Raw genomic sequence first — 19,985 nt, 5'->3', positions numbered from 1 at the left:
GGCGCGAATATTTTCCGGATCTGGTTGGACACCGGATGCATGAACGAGGTGTCCCAACACGGTAATCTGACAGCGCCCAAATTGACACTTCGTGGAGTTCAATCGGAGGCTGGCTTTTTGGAAGACTGCAGGAATGGCAGCGAGTCGGGTAAAGTGGCTGCCGAACGTGGGATAACAAACAATAATATCGTCAAGGTAACAGAGACAGGTGGTCCATTTGTAGCCTCGCAGAAGAGAGACCATCATATGTTAAAATGTCACAGGTGCATTGTATAGGCCATAGGGCATGACTTTGAACTGATATAAGCCATCCGGCGTGATGACGGCCATTTTATCGGGGTCCACTTCATCAACTGAAATCTGCCAGTAGCCAGATCGAAGATCGACGGACGAGAAGTATTTAGCTCCATGCAAGCAGTCCATGGCGTCATCAATGCGTTGCAGTGGGTAGTCTTTCCACATGATCTTGCTTAGATGGCGATAATTGATGCCGCAACAACGCCAAGTACCATCTTACTTTTTTTCACAAGGACGGCAGGCGAAGCCCAAGGGCTAGCTGATGGTTCGATGACCCCTTTGTGCAGCATTTTGTCCACTTCTGATTGGATGACTCTACGAGAACAGGGGTAATTGGAGATCGCAGGGAGAGGCCTTCGTCCTGCAGTAAACATAAAATAGGCTGCTGCTGCTGCTGCTGATGATGATTCGATGACTACGTTCAGCACGCGATACACGATAGGGATGCCGACGAATAGGATTCGTGTATCCAGTGTTGATACGGTGGTGAACAACAGATGTTTGTCCCAAAGGCCTGTCGCTGGAATCAAAGATGTCACGGTATGATTCGAGGAGGAGATGTATGTCCGTGGCCTGTGCAGAGGTGAGGTCAGGTGCAATCATCTTTGCAAAGTCATCCATTAGGGAACCAGAGCTGTGAGCTGCAATTGGCACTAAGAAACCACTCTCGGCATGCAGGCTTTCCATGTCAAATTTGGAAGTATTAGAAACACTGGCCAAGAACATGCCGGCTCGAAGCACTTGAGGGTACAGGTTGAAATTCAGAAGCGGAAGAACGACGCCGTTATTAGTAATCGTCACCAGCGTATGCGGAAGAGCAACATTCCGGTTGAAAAGCACACCAATGATGAGGCGAAGGACATATTCACCATCAGGAATCTGTGGCTGTGTGGTCAAAGTGATGTAAGTGACTGTTCCAGGGGACACACCTTGTGAGGCGAACACAAGTGCGGTAGAGCGGTGCTCGGAGCAACGGCGACTTGAGGCAGTTCCAACTGAAGAACACAGGTCACACAGTCGATGAGAGCAGAATGATGGAATAAAAAGTCCAATCTAAGGATAACATCATGAGTGCAGTTGTCGATCACAGCAAAGAGAATCGAAGTAGGGTGGCCGGCTATACTTAAGGGGGGACGTGGCTTTGAAAATCAACTTCCTTATTTTTTTATGGATTTTGATGAAAATTGGCACAAATGTTTAGACTCTCCCTGATGCTTCCATAGAAGTTTCAGAGCGATATCTTGAGAACATTTTATTCTTTATTGAGCAGAATTTTTCTCCCTCTTACTTTCTGGAGAGCCTGGGGAACTTAAAAAACGTTACAGAAGGCTTGTTAAGTATTGACTGCATAGCTAAACGCATGCTGAAGGTGGTGACATTCTTGCATTCTTTTTTTCGCAACACAGATTTTTTGGAGTGCCATACTTTATGTCACCTTCACATCAAGCACACTTTCAGGGTAGACGAACAGCCATAACGTAAACTTACAAAGGGTCAAGATAAGAAAGCGAGAATGTCACGACCTGCATTGCAGCCTAAGGAATGTGACAAAAAAACAAACGGAGTCAAAATATGTTAAACGGTAACAAAGAAATCAGCTCCATAAACTGAGCAAAAAGGCAGAAAAACAGTTTTGCGAAAATGGCTCTCAAAGTTTCACCTTCTCTTCAGTTCTCTGAAAGGCACCAAATTTGTAGTCCTTGGGGTGTTTTGTGATGTCGGGCTTCTTGGACATGTGGCCTCTGGTTTGGTGTGCTTGCCCCCCCCCCCCCTTTTTTTTTCTTTTTATAGGGCATTCTTTGCTGCCGCTGCTCTACAAAGAGCATGGTGCCTAGGTTTCAAACAAAGTGACGTGTAGAACTCTGTGTGGGCATGAACACAGTTCCAGTGTTCATTCAGGCAGCCTGTACCCGCAGGCTGCCCGATTGATAGCAATCTCCAGTACAATCAGTGAGGCTCTTTTTTTTTTTTGTAGAATTGACCATGTTACTGAATGAAGGCTCTGAGTGTCAGCAGCCTCCCAAGTCATCTTTACTTGACAATGGCTGTAGAACTTAGGATCAGAGAGCCAGTGGTAGATATGCAGCTGCTAGGTGCTTTCCAGAATTGTACTTTTGTATGATGCCTCGATCACTTCTGCAGCCAGGTGTCTGTGCCAGCCCAAGGGGCCTAGTGAATAGATCTCATGATGAGGTTCTCTTTATGAGGGGGTGGTATGACAGATATTGCTACGAGCTATCATGACAATAGAGTGAACGCGCAATATGCTTGGTTGCGGGTCCGAAATGACGACGCGCGAAATGCCTAGCTGCAGATACAAGGATCCAACACGTGATGTGCTTAGTGGCGCATGCTCAAGGAGTCGACACTCGATGCACTTATTTGCACAGTCGGAGGCGCCGATGCACAAAATGCTTAGGTGAGGGTCGGAGAGGTCCGCGCGCGAAGCGCATGATCGCCGAGTCGGAGGCTCCCTATGCGCGAAATGTTTAGCCATTTAGATTTTTAGATTGTGTGCGCCATGTGCTTCATCACGAATTCCGAAACACCGAGTGCTGAAAGGCTTAGCCGCATGTCCGAGGATTCCGCGCATGAATCTTGGTTGCAAAGCCCGCGTCGCCGATGCCCGGAATGCTTAGCCGCGAGTATGAAACGTCTACAAGCGTAGGGATCGGCCACGCTACTGCGATGTCCGCGTTGCGCCCGTTTTGACACGTCGAGATTACAGCGAGTGGAGACGTCCAGACTCGCGAGGTGCAAAGAGCTGAGCAGACAACGCGAGCGCCGGACCAATGGCGAACCGTGCTGGAGTCACGTCGCGAGTGCGGCCAATCGCAGACTCTGGCACGACCTTCAATGATTTGCTTTTTGGGCGCTTGTTTCTGTATGGAGGAGATCGCTGAAGCAGCAGATTTGAAGACGGAGAAACGCGCTTTCCAACGCAACCAAGATGGCGGTGCTCAGTCGCACCGTTCCGGATATATTGTGGCTTGAAAAAGGCTGTTCCTTCTTGATTTTCGCGAGATTTTTCGCCACCTTGGCTGATAAAACAAATTTTTTAAAGCACTTCTAAGTGGTTTAGAGTGATGACATTTGGGTATCAGATAGAAAAAGGGTTATAGAAACTGAAAATGGGATTTTCAAAAATCGATCTTTTGGAAATTTTTCGCAATGCGAAAGCAGCGTCCCCCCTTAAGCGCGCAGTACACATTCCAAGCACAACCAGCACGCCACCATCGGCCACACGAAGCACTCAGGCAGTTTCTGGGGGTGAGAACCTTCTTTAAACGTCTACGTAGGCTAGTACACATCACAGACACGTGGGCTCCAGTGTCGACAAGTGCTTGGAAAGGTACACCGTCTATTTTAACGTCAATTACACTTCTGTTTGTGGGCACAGACAGAGGATTTGCTGCAGTAGTAGGCAATGCAGTACCACCTCCAAGGGCTGCATTTCTTAGTTTTCCGAAAGGGTGCGGCCAAAAGCCACAGGGGACGAAAGGCAACGTGGCTGCGGCGAACGGGAAGATGGGCGACGTGTTTGCGATGACGAGACTGGTGTCCACGCGGCGATGGTGAGCGAGTGTACCACTTGTTTCTAGCTGAGTTGTCATCGCTGTTAGACTCGGCGGTGGGCGAAACATTGCGGGCATTTCCATTAAAACGGCTCAGGTTAGTCGGCGTGCCAGGTGTTGAGGGCCACGAGTTTCGACAGCTGGTATCTGGCGACATGACCAATGCGGCGACAGGTGAAGCATATCGGCTGGTCGTCCGCGGTTCTCCACTCAGTCGGCTTGCCATAACGCGGAGAGAAGCATAGGGGTGGAGCGAAAATAGTAGAAGAGTGTTCGTTAGCTCTGGGATTGGCGACAGCACAGACGGAATGTAAACCAATGTTTTCAAGTTCCTGGCGAACGATGGCTTGTATGATGGGAATTGAAAATGTAGTAGCATCAGGACTATGCGAATGGAAAGCTGTGCGCGTCATTGCATCCAGTTCACATCGAACAATTCGCACCACATCCTTTGATGGCGACACATGCCGCTGTGTGGGTTGATCATCACACGTCGACGTTGCGGCAGTATTAAGAAGTCAGGCGAATGGTTGCACGACGCGTCGGCTTTTGGCCTGCTTGAATTGTCGGCACTCTTTAATGATAGCATCAACTGTAGAGCAGCTTTTGCACATGAGCAGATTAAACGCGTCGTCAGCAATGCCCTTAAGCACGTGCCTGACCTCCTCGGCTTCTGTCATGTTGTGATCGGCTTTACGACAAAGTGCCAACACGTCCTGGATGTACGAGACATAGGACTCCGTGAGGAATTGGGCACGGGAGGCCAGTTCCTGCTTTGCGGCAATTTTATGGCCGGCTGGTTTGCCAAACAACTCTGTCAACTTCCCTTTGCATTGGCACCAGCTGGTTAGTTCCCCTTCGTGGTTTTCATACCACACCTTTGCCATGCCTCTTAGGTAGAACTATGGGTTAGCTAGCATAAGCATAGGGTCTTATTTGTTGATTCCAACCATGCGTTCGTACATAGCCAGACACTCTTCAACGTTGGCACCATCGGTCCCGCAGAAAGTTTCCCGCAATTTTTTATCATAACCTGTTTGTGCGAGGTAATGCTTATGCATTCAAAAACACGTTGGCAAAGTTTTAGTGCATCTGAGCCGGCGCGTAGTTTGTAATGAAATTTCTTATATTACACTACACAAGTCGAGCAACAGTGGCACACTCGCGAGCCTCGACGACACAAGTTGCATGCTGGCCGAGTGAGCATGTATGTTCTGGCGAAGAATCGGTGTTTCAGCTGTGCACGCATGCGGGAAACTTCTGCTTTGTTCAGCTTGCCATTGGACTTGTTCAAGTTGGAGCGGCTGAAACAATGCCACCGTAGTGCCTATGTAGAGCTGCGGGGTGCCAGAGCAAACGGAGCCAGTAGTGCTCCGTAGCGTACTTCAGGTTCCCCAAAGAGCCCATCAAGCGTAAGGTTTGGGAGGTGAATGTAAGCGGGAAGAACTGGCACTTATCTGACGCTTTTGTTTCGTTCTCGGAACACTTCATATCAGACAGCTACAGTGACGATTTGCGCCTGCTTGCCAAGTTTGGGATACTCGTGAAAAAGCTAAGACTGCGTCCAGACGCGGAAAGGGTTTGTATATTTAAACATACAAGCCCTTTTGTGAAGTGCGAAGGGGTTGTATACCGCATACCGATGAAGTGTGGGAAAGAGTATATCGGCCAAACTGGCCGATGTATTAGTGAACGCCTACGGGAGCACAAGCTTTCACTGAAAAATGGTTATAGCTCAAACTTGTCGCTTCATTGCAAGGCCTGCAGGAATGAAAATAAGCAAGTATGTGAAGCAAGGCTTCGTGATACAACAATCATGTTTAAAAGCAGAGCTACTATGGCACGTGAACTGTTGGAGACCAACCAGATTAAGAAAGGGGGGGATGCCTGTGTCAGCACTCCGTCTCTGAATATTTACAAAAGTGAAAGCATGTTCTTAGATGGGTTTTAGATTTTGGTTAATCTAGTGATTCTTTTCCTATACATTTTCTGTGTTCTCACGCGTGCGCATTAAAATGCTTAGTACTCCCCCTTTTTTCTTCCCCCTATCCCCATGGCTATATATTAAGCAGCTTTTGACCTCAATAAATGGTTGCAATTAGTGCCTTGCCCTGTCATTGTTCTTTATTAGTGTGCTGTCTCAGTTGGCGCTTCATCTTTTGAAAGCAAGTTCAAGTAAAGGTTCAGCCAAAGCGTACATCGCGCCAAATCCTTGAGCTGTGGACACACCTGCGTGGCCATTTGTTTACATATGCCACACGCAACTACAGAGGGAAAAAAAAAGAACTGGTAGGAAACCGCGGCAGCTTAGAGAAATTGTAGTTTTCTTGAGCACGGATCCGAGAGATGAGCATGCACGGAATGCGTGCCAGCAAACAATCTATGCACAAAGCAATTTTTACTGCGCGAAGTAGCACCAGACTTAGTCTTCCGTTAACGGATGGCTAAGTAGTGCTGCACACATGAAATATCAACAGCGAGAAAGGCATCGGCAGCGTTTCACACAACACCAATGTCACCATCTTATGTTGACAATGTTTACTACTCTGTCTTCGTCCATAGCCTCCAAGATATGGGCGCACCAGCCGGCGCACCCATATCTCCAAGGCTTTGTTTCATCGCTGAGCTGGTGGCGATTAAGTCAAAGTCATAATGCGTAGTGCCATCGCTGCTTCTGGTGCTCAAAGATTCGTCGCTTGCGTCAGCACATGAAGTTGGCATTGTAGAAAACATGGCAGGTGATATCAGGAGTAAATACAGCAACAAACGGCTGCTATGCTCCAACGTCATGTGGTGCAGTGGCCGATTTTGTAGCAGATGATGGCTCGGTTGCATGCAGCACATGACGTCACACATGGCCTGGCAATATAGCAGTGGGTGCTAGAGGGTGGGGCTTAGAGCCCGCGAGTTCTAGCTCATATTTTGCACAGAAATGCGCTTTTACTGTCCACTTTTTACACGTGTATACAGTTGATTCCCGCTACAATGAAACTGACGGGCGCGCGAAGTTTCGTTGAAGCGGAAATTCGTTGTCGTCATATCAAATACATAGGCGATACGTGACTCACTGATGCAAAAAGCAAGCTTTAATTCCAAACATCAGTTAGATTAGCCTGCTTGTGATCGTATCGAATGCGTCCATGAGCTGTGATGTAGTCGGTGGTCCGGGCTCATGTTGCACGGCTGTTTCATCTTTGTCCGACAAAACAGCCTTCCTGGACGCTCTTCATGATTTCTTGGTGTCTCAATTTTTTGCACACACCAACACTCGAGACTGCTTGGATGTACTCATTGGGATATACATCGGCGGACACATCTCCACTTTCCAGCAGGGTTGCCTAGGCAGCCGCAACTTCATCAGATGGCAACCCATCTCCATTGCTACCTTCGTTCTCAGAGTCCGAAGTCTCTGCAGCCTGCACAGTGAACCCAGCATGGCGGAAGCAGTTGCAGACAATGGCACGTGCACCATGGAGCGGAAATTATTCGGAGCGCCACAGAGAGGTCCACTTTTGTTTCGCAGCCCAACTGCGTGTTCAGAAGCAGCCTTTGAATAAGGTACTCACAGTAGGCCCACTTGTTGCTCTGGATGACCCCTTGGTCTAGGGGTTGAATGAAAGAGGTGCAGTTCGGTGAGAAAAACTTTAACTGCATGTTTTCCAGCTCGGTATCCTCTATGATGTGGGTGGAACAATTGCCTAAAAGTAGACAAACCTTTCAGCCTTGCCTGCTCGTGCACCGGTCGAAGGCTTCGACCCACTCTCCGAAAATAGCCCGGGTGATCCGCACCCAAGTGTTAGCCATGTACAACACAGGAAGGCTCCACTTTCCTTTGAAGCAGAGGGGTTTGGTACTTTTTCCGATGAACAAAAGCAGCCGCTTGTCTGAACTGTCCACATTGGCGAACAGGAGCACAGTTATTCTTTTCTTGCTGTGCTTACCTCCGTGGCAGTGCAGCCCCTAGCGTGGGCAGCATCTCGTACAAGAGCTTGGTCTTGTCGGCCTTATAATTATCCGATGGTCTTTCAGGATGCCTGTGAGGCTGGCTGACATCCAAGCAGTGGCGCCATCACTATCGACGAAACGGCTTCACCGCACAAAACCTTGCCGATAACGCTGTGGCGTGACTTGGATCTGTTCAGCCAACCTACACTGCCCTATTCTATTCCTAGTATGCAGGCAGAAGTAATCTATTCCTAGTATGCAGGCATAATTCAGCACTTTTTACCTCACAATATCGCCACTAAGGGCGATTTTCTTGACCTGTGTCTCCACAAACCAGGTGTAAACTGCCTTGTCCGAGGCCTCGTGCACTAGCTGAGTCACTTGTGCTTCGCTCATGTCCCTGAAGCTAGCACTTTTTCTATAGTATCCTTGCTCTTCAATATTGTGAAAAAAGAGCTAGCTGAAATTCAAAATTCATCCGCAATGACTGATTTCTTTCTTTCCAGCTTCAGCCTAGTGATAACTCCAGCCTTCTCTTCTAGCGACAAAAACTTGTGTTTCTTTGTCAGCCGCGACATGCTTCAGCTGACGATCCAACAGCTTTGAGAGACAATTGCCAAATGGCATGCAATCATTCTTCGTCAAGCGTGCGTCATCCAAACGCCTCGTTGCACTCTGCCGGGATTTGACGTCGCAACCGCTACTTCGTATAGTAATTGGTGTTGTACACCGGAGCCATTTACACGAAACTTTGTAAAAAGTGAATTAATGAGAAATATTATAAAAATAAAATTATTGCGTGTATGTTATTCGTATGTGCACCATTTTTCTAACAAATATGACCCAAATCCTCGGAGCTTGGATGCTCCTCCATAAGAGCACACTGCATTGCCATCACCAACACGGCATGGTGGCTCTCAGTTTTGTTTACATTGTGTCGTGGCCCGAACAGCTCCAGTTTGTGTGTTCTTTTAAAGCAAAGCTTTCTTTGCCTTTTTCTTCGACTTTCCCATTGCTGCTGCTGCTGTGGCTACTGCTGTCTGGCACACCACGCCGGGGGGCGGTTCAGAGCATGTATATACATGGAAGGAGCGTGGCAGAGAAGAAAAGAGACGCGAGGAACTCGTTTGGACCTCACCGCGACGAATGTGCACAATGCCGTCTGGAACTCCCGGGTCATCACCACATTAGCCTCATGACAGTTGTAATTATTCGTTACCCCCTGCAAGCGCTTACCCTTGTACCAATGTGTAAGACCAGAGGGAAACTAGATAGAGTGGAAGAGAGGAGGGGAAGAGGGGGCTGAGAATGGGTAGAACCGATGCAATCGCGAAACAAGTGAATAGAGCCTTGCCACTCTTCGCTCGCAGTTCCTATACAAATACAAAGGGGGGAGGGGATAGGGAAAAGGTGACGTGAGAAGGCAAGGAAACACTGGGCAAACTTAAGTTCAAGGTGCGGTACGGTGCGTTTCTGCTATTTCTAAAAATAAAAGCATGCAAATATGTCTAGCAGACAATTTATGCATGGCGTGCAGAAGCAAAGCCACATTAATTAGAGCACACTGCAGGGTCTAGGCGACACAAATGGCGGATTTGGCCGAAACAGCCGCATTTCATCGGGAGCGAAATAAAAAACACTCACACACTTTTATTTCGGGACATGTTAAAGAACACAATGGTGCCAAAATTAATCCGGAGTGCACCACTACAGCCTGCTTCATAATTCGATTGTGGGCACTTACAGCCCCGTAATCCAATTCAAGTTTAATGCTCCTGCCACGATGCGGTGTGCCATGTGAGGCAATGACAATGCTCAACCCTCTCAGAGGTTATGAAATATGGCGCACAACAATGCCTCAAGCAAACACTTCTCCGTTCGTGCTTTGTGTGCTATGCAGACAAGCCGCAGTGATGCACACAAGGTAACGTTTAACATGAACTCACCACTCTTGTGTGGGACAAAACGTTGAAGAAATTAAACATTCGCCATCGACATCACCGCTAATTATCGTCAGTAAAAGCAAACAGCACAGAAAGCTTTGCTTACATTGATTCCCACAGTGCATGGGATCTGCATAATTTTCTTTAAACTATCAAGGTCGATGATTTGTCAACGCATGAAAAAACAGTTTTAGGGGTTTCGATGAGCTACAGTTGAAATAATTTTGCTCACGTCTGCTCCGTAAAAACTTTGTTCAAGTGAAAATGTGTCTGCAAATAGTTCATTTTCGAGGGAATTTCGATGCATTGTGTTCTATGGGATACTGATGGAGAATGAAAAAATCTTTGTTGTGGTGAAAATTTTGATGAAGTGGACTTCGTTGTGCTGGGATTCAACTGTATCCATAACAGACCCTCTACTACAATTTCTCATGGAAAACTGCAAATTGTTGGGTGACCATGTCATGTCATGAGTGTGTGCGGTTGTTTGGATAGTTAGAGATCCCAGATATAGTCGTTTTGTCAAGTTCTTTTCTTGGGCGATGACTGAAGCTTGGCTCCAGTTGAAATCGTGTTGCTGGGTTTCTGCGTGTTCAGCAAGCGCACTGCAAGTGACTTTTATTTTTTTCACATCGTTCATGTGCTCCTTTAGGCGCCACTCAAAATTGCCACTTTCACCAATGTAGACATCATTGCAGTCCACGCATGATATTTTATATACAGCGCCAGGGAACCTTTCTTTTCTCAGTTTGACCTTGACATTGACAAGCTCGCAATGTAACTTGCGGCTGGGAACATGGGCTACTTGCACGTTATATTTACGCAGGAGATGCGCCTAAGCTTCGCTGATGCCAAGAACATACAGAATGACGGTGCGACGTTGGCCATTACGTGGTTCCGTAGGTCGCGAGGCTCTTTTTTCCGAAGAAGCAATAAAACTTTTTGGGTAGCTGCACACGCCGAGCTCACGTACAATGCAGGCCAAATCGGAATCTAAGTCTTCTGGCTTACTATAAATCATTTGGGCTCTCTGTATTAATGAGAATGCCACGTGCTGTTTATGGATCACCACAGTGTTTACAGAAGTGAAATTAAGATACCGCTCTGTGTGCGTGTCATTCCCATGAACATTGAAAGATAGCCACTCTCTGTCCCATTCTACCACTATGTCTCCTACCACTATGTCTCCTCCTCTTCGACGGTGAAATTTATCGCTTCCTTAATGCTATTTAGATGATCCGTGAAGGCAGCCAGGGCATCTTTTTTTATTATGCAAAAGCAATCATCAACTTAGCGAAAGAAAACTTTCAGAGTAGGATGAAAGGAAGACAAAGCCCGGCTTTCCACGGAAACCATAGCTAGATTTGCACCGGTTACAAAAATTGACGCGCCCACAGGGGTTCCGTGTACTTGCTTGTGACACCATGAAAATTGAAGTAAGCACTTTTCAAGCAAAATTCCAGTAACCTTGCGAGGACCTGTACCGCAATTGCCGTATGTTCACAAAGCTCCTCATCAGCCAGAAGGGCAGCTTTGCAAGCGTCCACTACAAGAGCCACAGGAACACTAGTGAAAAGGGGAACCATGTCAAATGACACCATGACTTCATCATCATCTACAGCGAGGTGGCGTACCTTGTCAATAAAGTCCGGATAGTTGCGAACAAATGTGGAGCCACTCCCAACAAGTGGGGCACACACACGGTGAAGGTAGCTGGACAGAGGACCGGGAAATCTACAATGGGCTGCATTGGAGTGCCTGACTTGTGGTTTTTCGGGAGACCATATAGTGGTCAGAAGAATAAGAATGGGCTGGGGTGCGTTTGGCAGGCATTCTCAGATCATGAACAGCAGGTTGCCATTATCCCTCAAGAGAAAAGTATATAATAGCTGTGTCTTACCAGTACTCACCTACGGGGCAGAAACCTGGAGGCTTACGAAAAGAGTTCTACTCAAATTGAGGACGACGCAACGAGCTATGGAAAGAAGAATGATAGGTGTAACGTTAAGGGATAAGAAAAGAGCAGATTGGGTGAGGGAACAAACGCGAGTTAATGACATCTTAGTTGAAATCAAGAAAAAGAAATGGGCATGGGCAGGACATGTAATGAGGAGGGAAAATAACCGATGGTCATTAAGGGTTACGGACTGGATCCCAAGGGAAGGGAAGCGTAGCAGGGGGCAGCAGAAAGTTAGGTGGGCGGATGAGATAAAGAAGTTTGCAGGCATGGCATGGCCACAATTAGTACATGACCGGGGTTGTTGGAGAAGTATGGGAGAGGCCTTTGCCCTGCAGTGGGCGCAACCAGGCTGATGATGATGATGATGATTATGATGATGATATAGTGCTGAAGCAGAGCCGTTGTGGCAAAGAAGTGACTAATAAGGTGACTTGTGTTCTGGCGGCACAAAAGGGACAACGTCTGTTCGCTAAAAGCTTTTGAAGATCCCGTTCCACCTTAAGTGTGTGGTCACGATTGAGGATGGTATAGGCGTGTCTATCTTGAACAAGGTCCAACATTTTACGCATCGTCACTGGTGTTCATAATAACTTTGACACTACCGTTGTTGGCTGGCAATAGTATCACTATGTCGCATTCCTGCAGAGAGTTTTGATGGCGTTTTGCTGTTAAGGCAACCAGGCAGAGGGCAGCTTGCGCGGGAGTTTGGCAAAAATGCTGATCACATGAGTGTGGGCATCTTCACGCTCGGAGTCATCGATGAGACTAATGGCATGCTCCATGGCACAAATAATTTCTTTTTTTTTGGGGGGGGGGGGGGGCGCTCACTTCCATGTAGATGCTGCTAATCCCTGCTCCCATCTTACAAACCACACTATGAGCAAAAATGAAATGTGCTCAGTATGGACACCGTAGGATTGCAAAATGCACAATGATGAGTCTTATGCGCTGCTGCTGCAGCGATCTTTCTTGTGAAAATAACCAAAGCTTTTTTTCGCGCTATGTTTGCGGGTGCATCTTCAGTGGGCTTGGTAGCCTTGGCAACTACACACACAGAGGCCTGCTGCCACAGTGGAATGACCTTCCTACATGTCAAGTATATGTGCGCTACAGCTACCACTGACCAGCAGTTCAGTGTAACTGTCATCGGCGGCCGTCAGGAAGGCAAATATGGCCTGCAGGTAGGGGTCTCCCAGGGAGAGACGGAGCGAGTGCCACACCTCCCGCCAGGACTCCCGAGTCTCCCTTGTGTAGCCCGACAGGGACAGTGCCACCAGGCCCAGGCTGCTTGCACTCGCACAACCTGGGTGAGACACTTCATGCCAACAGGAACAATTCACTGCACTTGCATTTATTTACACCGTAAAGGTGCACACCACATTGTGCTAATAATCGTGCCACAGAAAGAACGGAGGATATCGATATGTTTTTCACAGCTATTAACCGAGTTCCCACATGCCAAAGAAGTGGAAGAAAGCTGAGCACAGACTGCATATGATGTTCCATGAGCTGGCTTCTTTGCCTGCCTAGACGCACAGTCATACAACACAGTGGTCGCACGAGGGTGATCCCCCAGCCTTGGTGATACTGTATGTTTGCGTGTATAACCCACGCCAAAAATTCAAAAAATTTAACTGTAAAGTCAAGGTGCGAGTTATATGCGAATTTCATCTTGAGGTGTGATTTCACAGCAGCGCGGTGCAAGCTGTCATGAAGTCATACCACAAGGCAAAGTTCTCTGCCATTCATAGTTTCGTTATCACCTAGAGAACCTGTGTGTTGAAGCTCCCTTCTTCATGGTCACCCATCTTCCTCTTTTTTACTGGTCGCCACTTTGCATTTAGTAGCGTTGGCACCATGTGCGCACACGTCGCCAGCAAACGAGAACTCTGATCACAAAGGCTGTCCTTAGCAGCAGATGCTCAAGATAAAATTGCATTCACGCGACAGAGCAATTGCACTTTGAGTTTGCAGATTGCGTATTATGTGATTATATGTCACCCGTTCCCGTGGTGTGCCCTCTGTCCACGCAAAGCGCTTTGAAATGGGCGAAGAGCCAAATTACAGTTTGGCATTTCGTCTCAGTCGTGTTAGCTCCATCGCCATTGCCCATGCGAGTGCTGCTCCATCTATGCTGTCATCCTCAGTGTTTCCGACTTACCGAGCAGATGTCGCCTAATTATTTATTTTAGCCCAATCTGTCACACTTTTAATGTGTACATCTTGTAGTGTCTCCTTTCGTCTCATAATTGCACATTTTTCCAACTGAGATTCTAGAGAACAGCTTTTAAAATTTTGAGTCTTCCTTAACAACTACATGCTAGAAAATGATGCTGATTACAGAAATGTGTTGCGTCTACTTGGCCAGCTGGTATTTTACTTGTCCTTGCTTCTGGTTAAACTCATCGAGAGAACCTTGAGTGAGGTGGCATTAGAAAGCAGCTGACCTTGTGCTGCGGTGGCTGCATCCTTGAGCACTGTAATGGCTTCTCGTAGACGCAGGTTGAACATGTGGATGGCTGCCTTGCGGGCATAGCTACCTTCTTTCTCCAGCCTGCATGGGATGGTGGTGAGGGAAGAGCACTATTCAGCATGGCTCCGCATTTCCTGCAACTCATTTGCGCTTAATAAGCAAGCCAAACAAAGTAATATTATTTGCAGATAACAACAGTTCGCTGCAGGATCAATTTATCTTTAAACTGAGAGTGATTGGCACTGGATTTATGATGAAGTTTTAAAGGGCACAAAAGCACAAGCTGGTTTGGTAAGTGACGCCTATTGAATACCAGAGAAGTCAAGCTTTTAACAAATTAAAATTTATGGGATTTAACGAGCCAAAACTGCACCAAGGGTTGTGAGGGATGACTTAGTGGAGACAACATGGAGTTGTCCGACGTGTACTAATTGAGGCACACTACACAAGCATTTTTGTATTCCACCCAAACTGGAATGCGGCCAGGATTCAAACCCATACTCAGCAGCCATAGGCACAACGGCCAGTTCAACAGAAATTAGAAAAACAAAACATAGGCCTTGAGTTCTATTGTTAGTGCCTCGTGACAGCAAAAATTTTGACAGTGCCTCCTATAAAATGGTTAATACTATTGCCATGGATCCGTTGCATGACTTTGCCAATGACCGTTTTTACCAAACTGCCATTATATCTATCGATTTATCACTATCACGCAAAACACATTTGGTGTATTCGAATTATGTGAGCATTATTGCAAATATCACAGTGAAACAGGCGTGTTTAATCCTATTTCTTACACAAATCTGTTCTGTCTTAAGTATATGTGAGCACCAGAAATTGATCTGGGATGGTGACACACGTATAGATAGACTGCCTCGAGCCGCATATTTAGTATATTTCTATATTTCTTAATTCTACATACAATAAAGCGCCATTTCAGTGCTATTTTCTCGTCACAAATTTGTTCAATAAGATATGTCTTATTCTTTATTCAGACTTTCCAGTAATGTTTCCAGCCTAAGGTGTGGGAATACTCAAATATCACGAACTCAAATAGTGAATGTTTCAATAATCCAATTCGTGAATCTAATATCTACGATTAGATTTCTCGTTTATTCAGTGCAGAGACCCACATAAGTGCGTGCGCGCCGTGGAGCCCCTCGTGCTCGTTGCCGTGCACTGCACTGTTTTCGGTGCCACAGGAGTGTCTCTGCAAGAGCTCCTTGACGTCGACCCGATGTGGGGACGTGAGGCGCAGCACCAGAACTCTGACATTCATAGAACGGCGGCCCGTTGGCTGGGGCCACCAATGTCGGTACAAACTTCATGTAGGCCGACAGGAGCGAAGGAACAATAGCATGATGCCGGTAGAGGGAACAGCAAACAAAGTGGCACATATTTTGTAAAGTGCATGCGCAAGTGTCAGGCCAATTAGCTGCCGTAAGGCACACGGATCGTGTTATATATTTGGCGACGAACTTAACGGCACTTCGACAAAACCACAAACCTAACCGGCACGCATGATCTTGCGACGAGCCAGCTGTACAAACATATTAGCAGCAAGCACTTCGCAACGGCTGGAGACCCATTACCGTATCAGCTAGTGGTAAATTTTCACCACAGAATTGCTGCCTAGGCCACGAAACCTAATCGGTGTGCCCAGTGTTGCTTCGTTGGGCGTTGGCAACCAAGGTTCAAGTTGCAGTAATGTGCTGAATCGACATGCATCTGTTTGCATCGGCTGCACGATACCCAGAAAGCCGATGAACCGCCTCTCAAACCAAAGCGAATGTGCAGCACGGCAAGAAAATTGTTCGTGGCCGCCATATTTGCAACGCGCCATACAACGGCCTCTCATTCCGAACGCCGTTCATAGATGCACGTTGCTAATTTTTGTTCCTTAGAGCAACCTGTGACGAGACTAGCTTTTGATTTATTCAGTGGGTCCGAAAGTGTTGTGGACTACAGTGGGATACAACATCAGAAAAAAAGGGGCATTTACTCCTCCAAGGTGGATGCACACGAGCCTCCACCAATGGGCGCGCAGCACTCTAGACTGACGTCACGAGCCGGACGGCCAGTGACCCCGCTGACGGAGAAGATGGCCGCCTGCGCTTCGAACTGGGCCAAGTAGCGTCAGCGATATGCGTGTGCTCCTCGTCAGAGTGAATCCCCAAACTGTCTGTGGTGGTCTACCCTGCCGGAAATATTATTGCGAGCTTATGATGGGCCATTTGTGCCGTGTATTCTGAGCTGTGATCAGGCGACGAAAGATTGCAGCGAGCATCGTTGACGCTGCGCTGCACTTCGTCTGAAAAGAGGATTCCGCGGCGTGTTTGTTCCATGATGTTTTGTTTTGCTCCAAAGTGAGGCTACAATGAGGAAAGTTTGCCAAAATCTGGTGCCTACTGTTAGCGGCGGGTGTGATCGAGTACTGTGTTGCTATATAAGAAACAGAAAAAATAATGTGAGAAGGAACGATAAAAAGAACTATCACATTCTTGAAAATAAGTTTGTGAAAACACACAAAAAAATATAAATCTTATGCTATTTAAAACCAATAATATCTATTTAGAATGATGAATGAAGCAATTTTGTAGCTTTCCTGCCTCGGTAGTCTTCCTGTCCCAGGTTTTAAATGGTTTCGATGAATGCATTGCTTTTTTATATCTTTGTTAAATAGCACCTCATTCCTTTTAAGCTAGGAAAACAAGTAGTAAATGTGCCGTGTACATGTAAGCCAGTGCGAAAGCCATGCAGGGCTGCTCTTTCTACTTTTGCCCCTGGCAATGAAGCTAAAAAGCAGACGACGCGTAGTGTTGTAGAAGGCAGATGGTTATTTTGCTCTCACAATCCGGCATGTGCTGTAGCATTGCAATCATGAGAGCTCTATTAAAGCAGTCATCAAAATACAAAAGTATTTATTTATAGCGAGAATATTACATTTTAGAAGCACAGTTTTTTGAGCGGAACTATTTTAATCGCCTGTCGCGCTTCGGTCATCTGGGCGGGGCCTCCCATTTTTTCTATAGTTGCACCTGACCATAGTTTGACAACTGCCCGGTTGCATTCATAGGTGTGGACAGCAGATTGACGAGAAAAGTGGGAAGGGGTAGGGGGTATTGCGTGAGCTTCTCCTGACCCTCTCGATTTCAAAATATTTGACAGGTGGCAAATCACACTGAAACTGACAACGAAGAAGCACCCTTCTACCATCGCTGACCACGACTGAACCGCACGGCACGAACAATAGCTACATGTGAAGTGGTGATTGAATCACATGATGTGCGGTCTATGCTTTCATCTGTCGCGAGATTGGCCATACGATAACCCACCTGCCATAAAGATAAGAAAGCCCTTCTGTATTTTGAAGCAAAACTGGAAAGCAAAACTTTCTATGCCAATAAGAGATTGCTATAATACACAGGTTCACTGTTAAGATAAGATCCTGATTTGTATTCAGTACAACATAACTAATTCTTTAGCCTCAGAGGTAAAAACATCACTTCATGTCATTCGATTAACATTCTATTGATAAAGAAAATATTTTCGAGACCTTTATACTAGAACTTAGCTGTAATCAATGCTGGTATACTAATTTGAAGTTCCCTTTAATAAAAGTACATTGTACTGTATATCTTGATTTCTATGTACCTAAATTACTGATAGCTTGCTACATTCTTTTTAAATTTTATTTATTTGTTTGAATACTTTCAGAGCTTACAGGGCGTTACAGAAGGGAGTGGTAACAATAAATAGAGAAAAATATGCAAAGCATATATTAAGTGACATATTCAAGCCTATTTTTAAAGTCACTGGGGTACGTAATAGATACAACGGAGGTGGGCAAGTGGTTGCAGTCAATACAAGTTTGAGGAATGAAACAATGAAAGTGTTGGTTAGTGTGACAATGAGGAACAAACACTTTATAACGATGGTCAATACAAAATGATATGAATGAAGGGTGGGAAAGTAATTCCGGCTTAAGACGAGGGTTATGGTAGTAAATCTCATGAAATAAGGAGAGACGTGCTATTTTCCAGCATGAGGAAAGGGACGGAAGCTGTAACGCTGTTTTCATAGATGAAACACTGGAAAGATGGGAGTAGTTATAAAAAATGAAGCGTGCACTACGATTCTGTACAGCTTCAAGGTGACTAACAAGACTTTCAGTAAATGGATCCCACAGAGTTGATGCATTCTAGTTTGAAACAAACAAATGTTTTATAAAGAAGGAGTTTAAGAGAAGAAGAGGCCGTTAAAAAATTACGGCGCAGGTATGCAATTAGCATTACTGACAATATAATTAATGTGCGGTTGCCAAGACAGGTTAGAATTATTGTGGACCCCTAAGTATGTGTAAGCAATCACTTTTTCGAGAAAGGAACCAATTACGTTATACTTACAAGTGTTGGTGGATAGTTTACGAGAAATTTTCATTAGTTTGCACTTCGTCGCGCTGAGTTTCACTTTCTATGTGTTACACCAATCAGAAATATTATCAGGATCAGTCTGTAGTAGTGATATGTCATTATCAGAGGAAATCACGCTATATACAACACAGTCGTCTGCAAAAAGCCTGATAGAGGAGTTAATACAATCAGGTAAATCATTTATGTAAATTATAAAAAGAAGAGGCCCAAGGACAGAACCTTGGGGCACTCCTGAAAGCACAGGACTAAGAGAAGAATCGTAGCCATTAGCAGTTACAAATTGCTGTCGGTTTAACAAAAAGTTTTTTATCCACGCAAGAATGTTAGTGTCAAGATTTAGTTTACTGAGCTTAAGATAAAGTAGTTCATGGCAGACCAGCTTTAGAGAAATCTAAGAACACACAATTAATATAAAATTCCAAGTCTAGACCTACTAATAGATCATTAGTAAATTAAATTAATTATGTTTCACAGGAGAATGTCTTCCTGAAACCATGCTGACGAGATGTGAAAAAAAGAATGAGCTTTATGGAAGTTAACCAGGTGAGAATAAATGACATGTTCAAAGATCTTACAAGGGACACTGGTCGATGATATTGACCTATAATTTAGTGCAGAATGAGTGTCACCAGATTTAAACAATGACACCACTTTGCCCACCTTCCAATCACAAGGCAGCACACCAGAATTTAAAGTCTGAGCGAAAAGTTCGTACAAAAAAATGGATGAGTAAGCAACCCTACTTTTAGAAAATTGTGCATTGACACGATCGACGCCGCATGATGCCAAAATGTTTAAATTATTATTAAGGGGAGACACGGGTCTGGGAGGCCAAAAAAATTATGACAAATCGATTTTTTGAAGTATTTTTTTTTCATAATTAATAAGGTCTAAAGAAACTGTTCCTAAAATACTGTAGCAATGTAATGCGCATTCGTCGAGTTATTCGGTCTCAAGTCAGTTTTATTGCATTTTCGCTAGCGAAACCACCTCAAAAACGATCATATTTAATGCCGCAGCGCCTGAGAACCACGCCAAGTAACGCGGCCATTTTGGTCTCATTTGAAACAAAGGAGGCGTTGTTTGAAAGATGCATTCTTCTGTTGTCTGTTCCTAGCGGAAGAGCGCTTTCCGTCTGGCAACGGCACAGCTATCACGCATTAAAAAAAGAACTCATACTCGCACATTATTGGTGCGTTTCTATCACGTGGGGCAGTTCCTGGTTCCCTATTGGTGCTAATGGATTCGTCTGCTAAACAGCGGCGCGCAGTCTGCCATTTTCCCAAGAGGCCTAAGCGACGGCGGTGCGATCGGTGCGATGGCAGGCGGTCATCGAAAGTTCCGGACTGTTCATGCGTT

General features: G+C 45.8%; 1 protein-coding gene across 14 annotated transcripts in view; it reads right to left on the bottom strand.

Annotated features, from left to right (window-relative positions):
* Nucleotides 1-19,985, bottom strand: part of mio (GATOR complex protein mio) — a 560,893-nt gene that overhangs the window by 192,250 nt on the left and 348,658 nt on the right. For 13 of the 14 annotated variants that reach the window (XR_012826275.1, XM_075682897.1, XM_075682900.1 and 10 more), the window contains 2 exons: nucleotides 14,168-14,274; nucleotides 12,845-13,035 (listed from right to left, as the gene is read on the bottom strand). Coding sequence is in view for 13 of the 14 variants with exons in the window: in XM_075682897.1 (XP_075539012.1) it covers nucleotides 12,845-13,035; nucleotides 14,168-14,274 (298 nt within the window). In the remaining variant the exon portion in view is untranslated. The remainder of the gene's footprint in view (nucleotides 1-12,844; nucleotides 13,036-14,167; nucleotides 14,275-19,985) is intronic. The other variant, XM_075682892.1, reaches the window with a different exon arrangement.

The sequence above is a fragment of the Dermacentor variabilis genome, chromosome 2 (genome assembly GCF_050947875.1).
Source record: "Dermacentor variabilis isolate Ectoservices chromosome 2, ASM5094787v1, whole genome shotgun sequence".
Classification (NCBI taxonomy): Eukaryota; Metazoa; Arthropoda; class Arachnida; order Ixodida; family Ixodidae; genus Dermacentor; species Dermacentor variabilis.
Note: the sequence above shows the minus strand (reverse complement) of the source record. Positions and strands in the feature narration are given on the sequence as shown.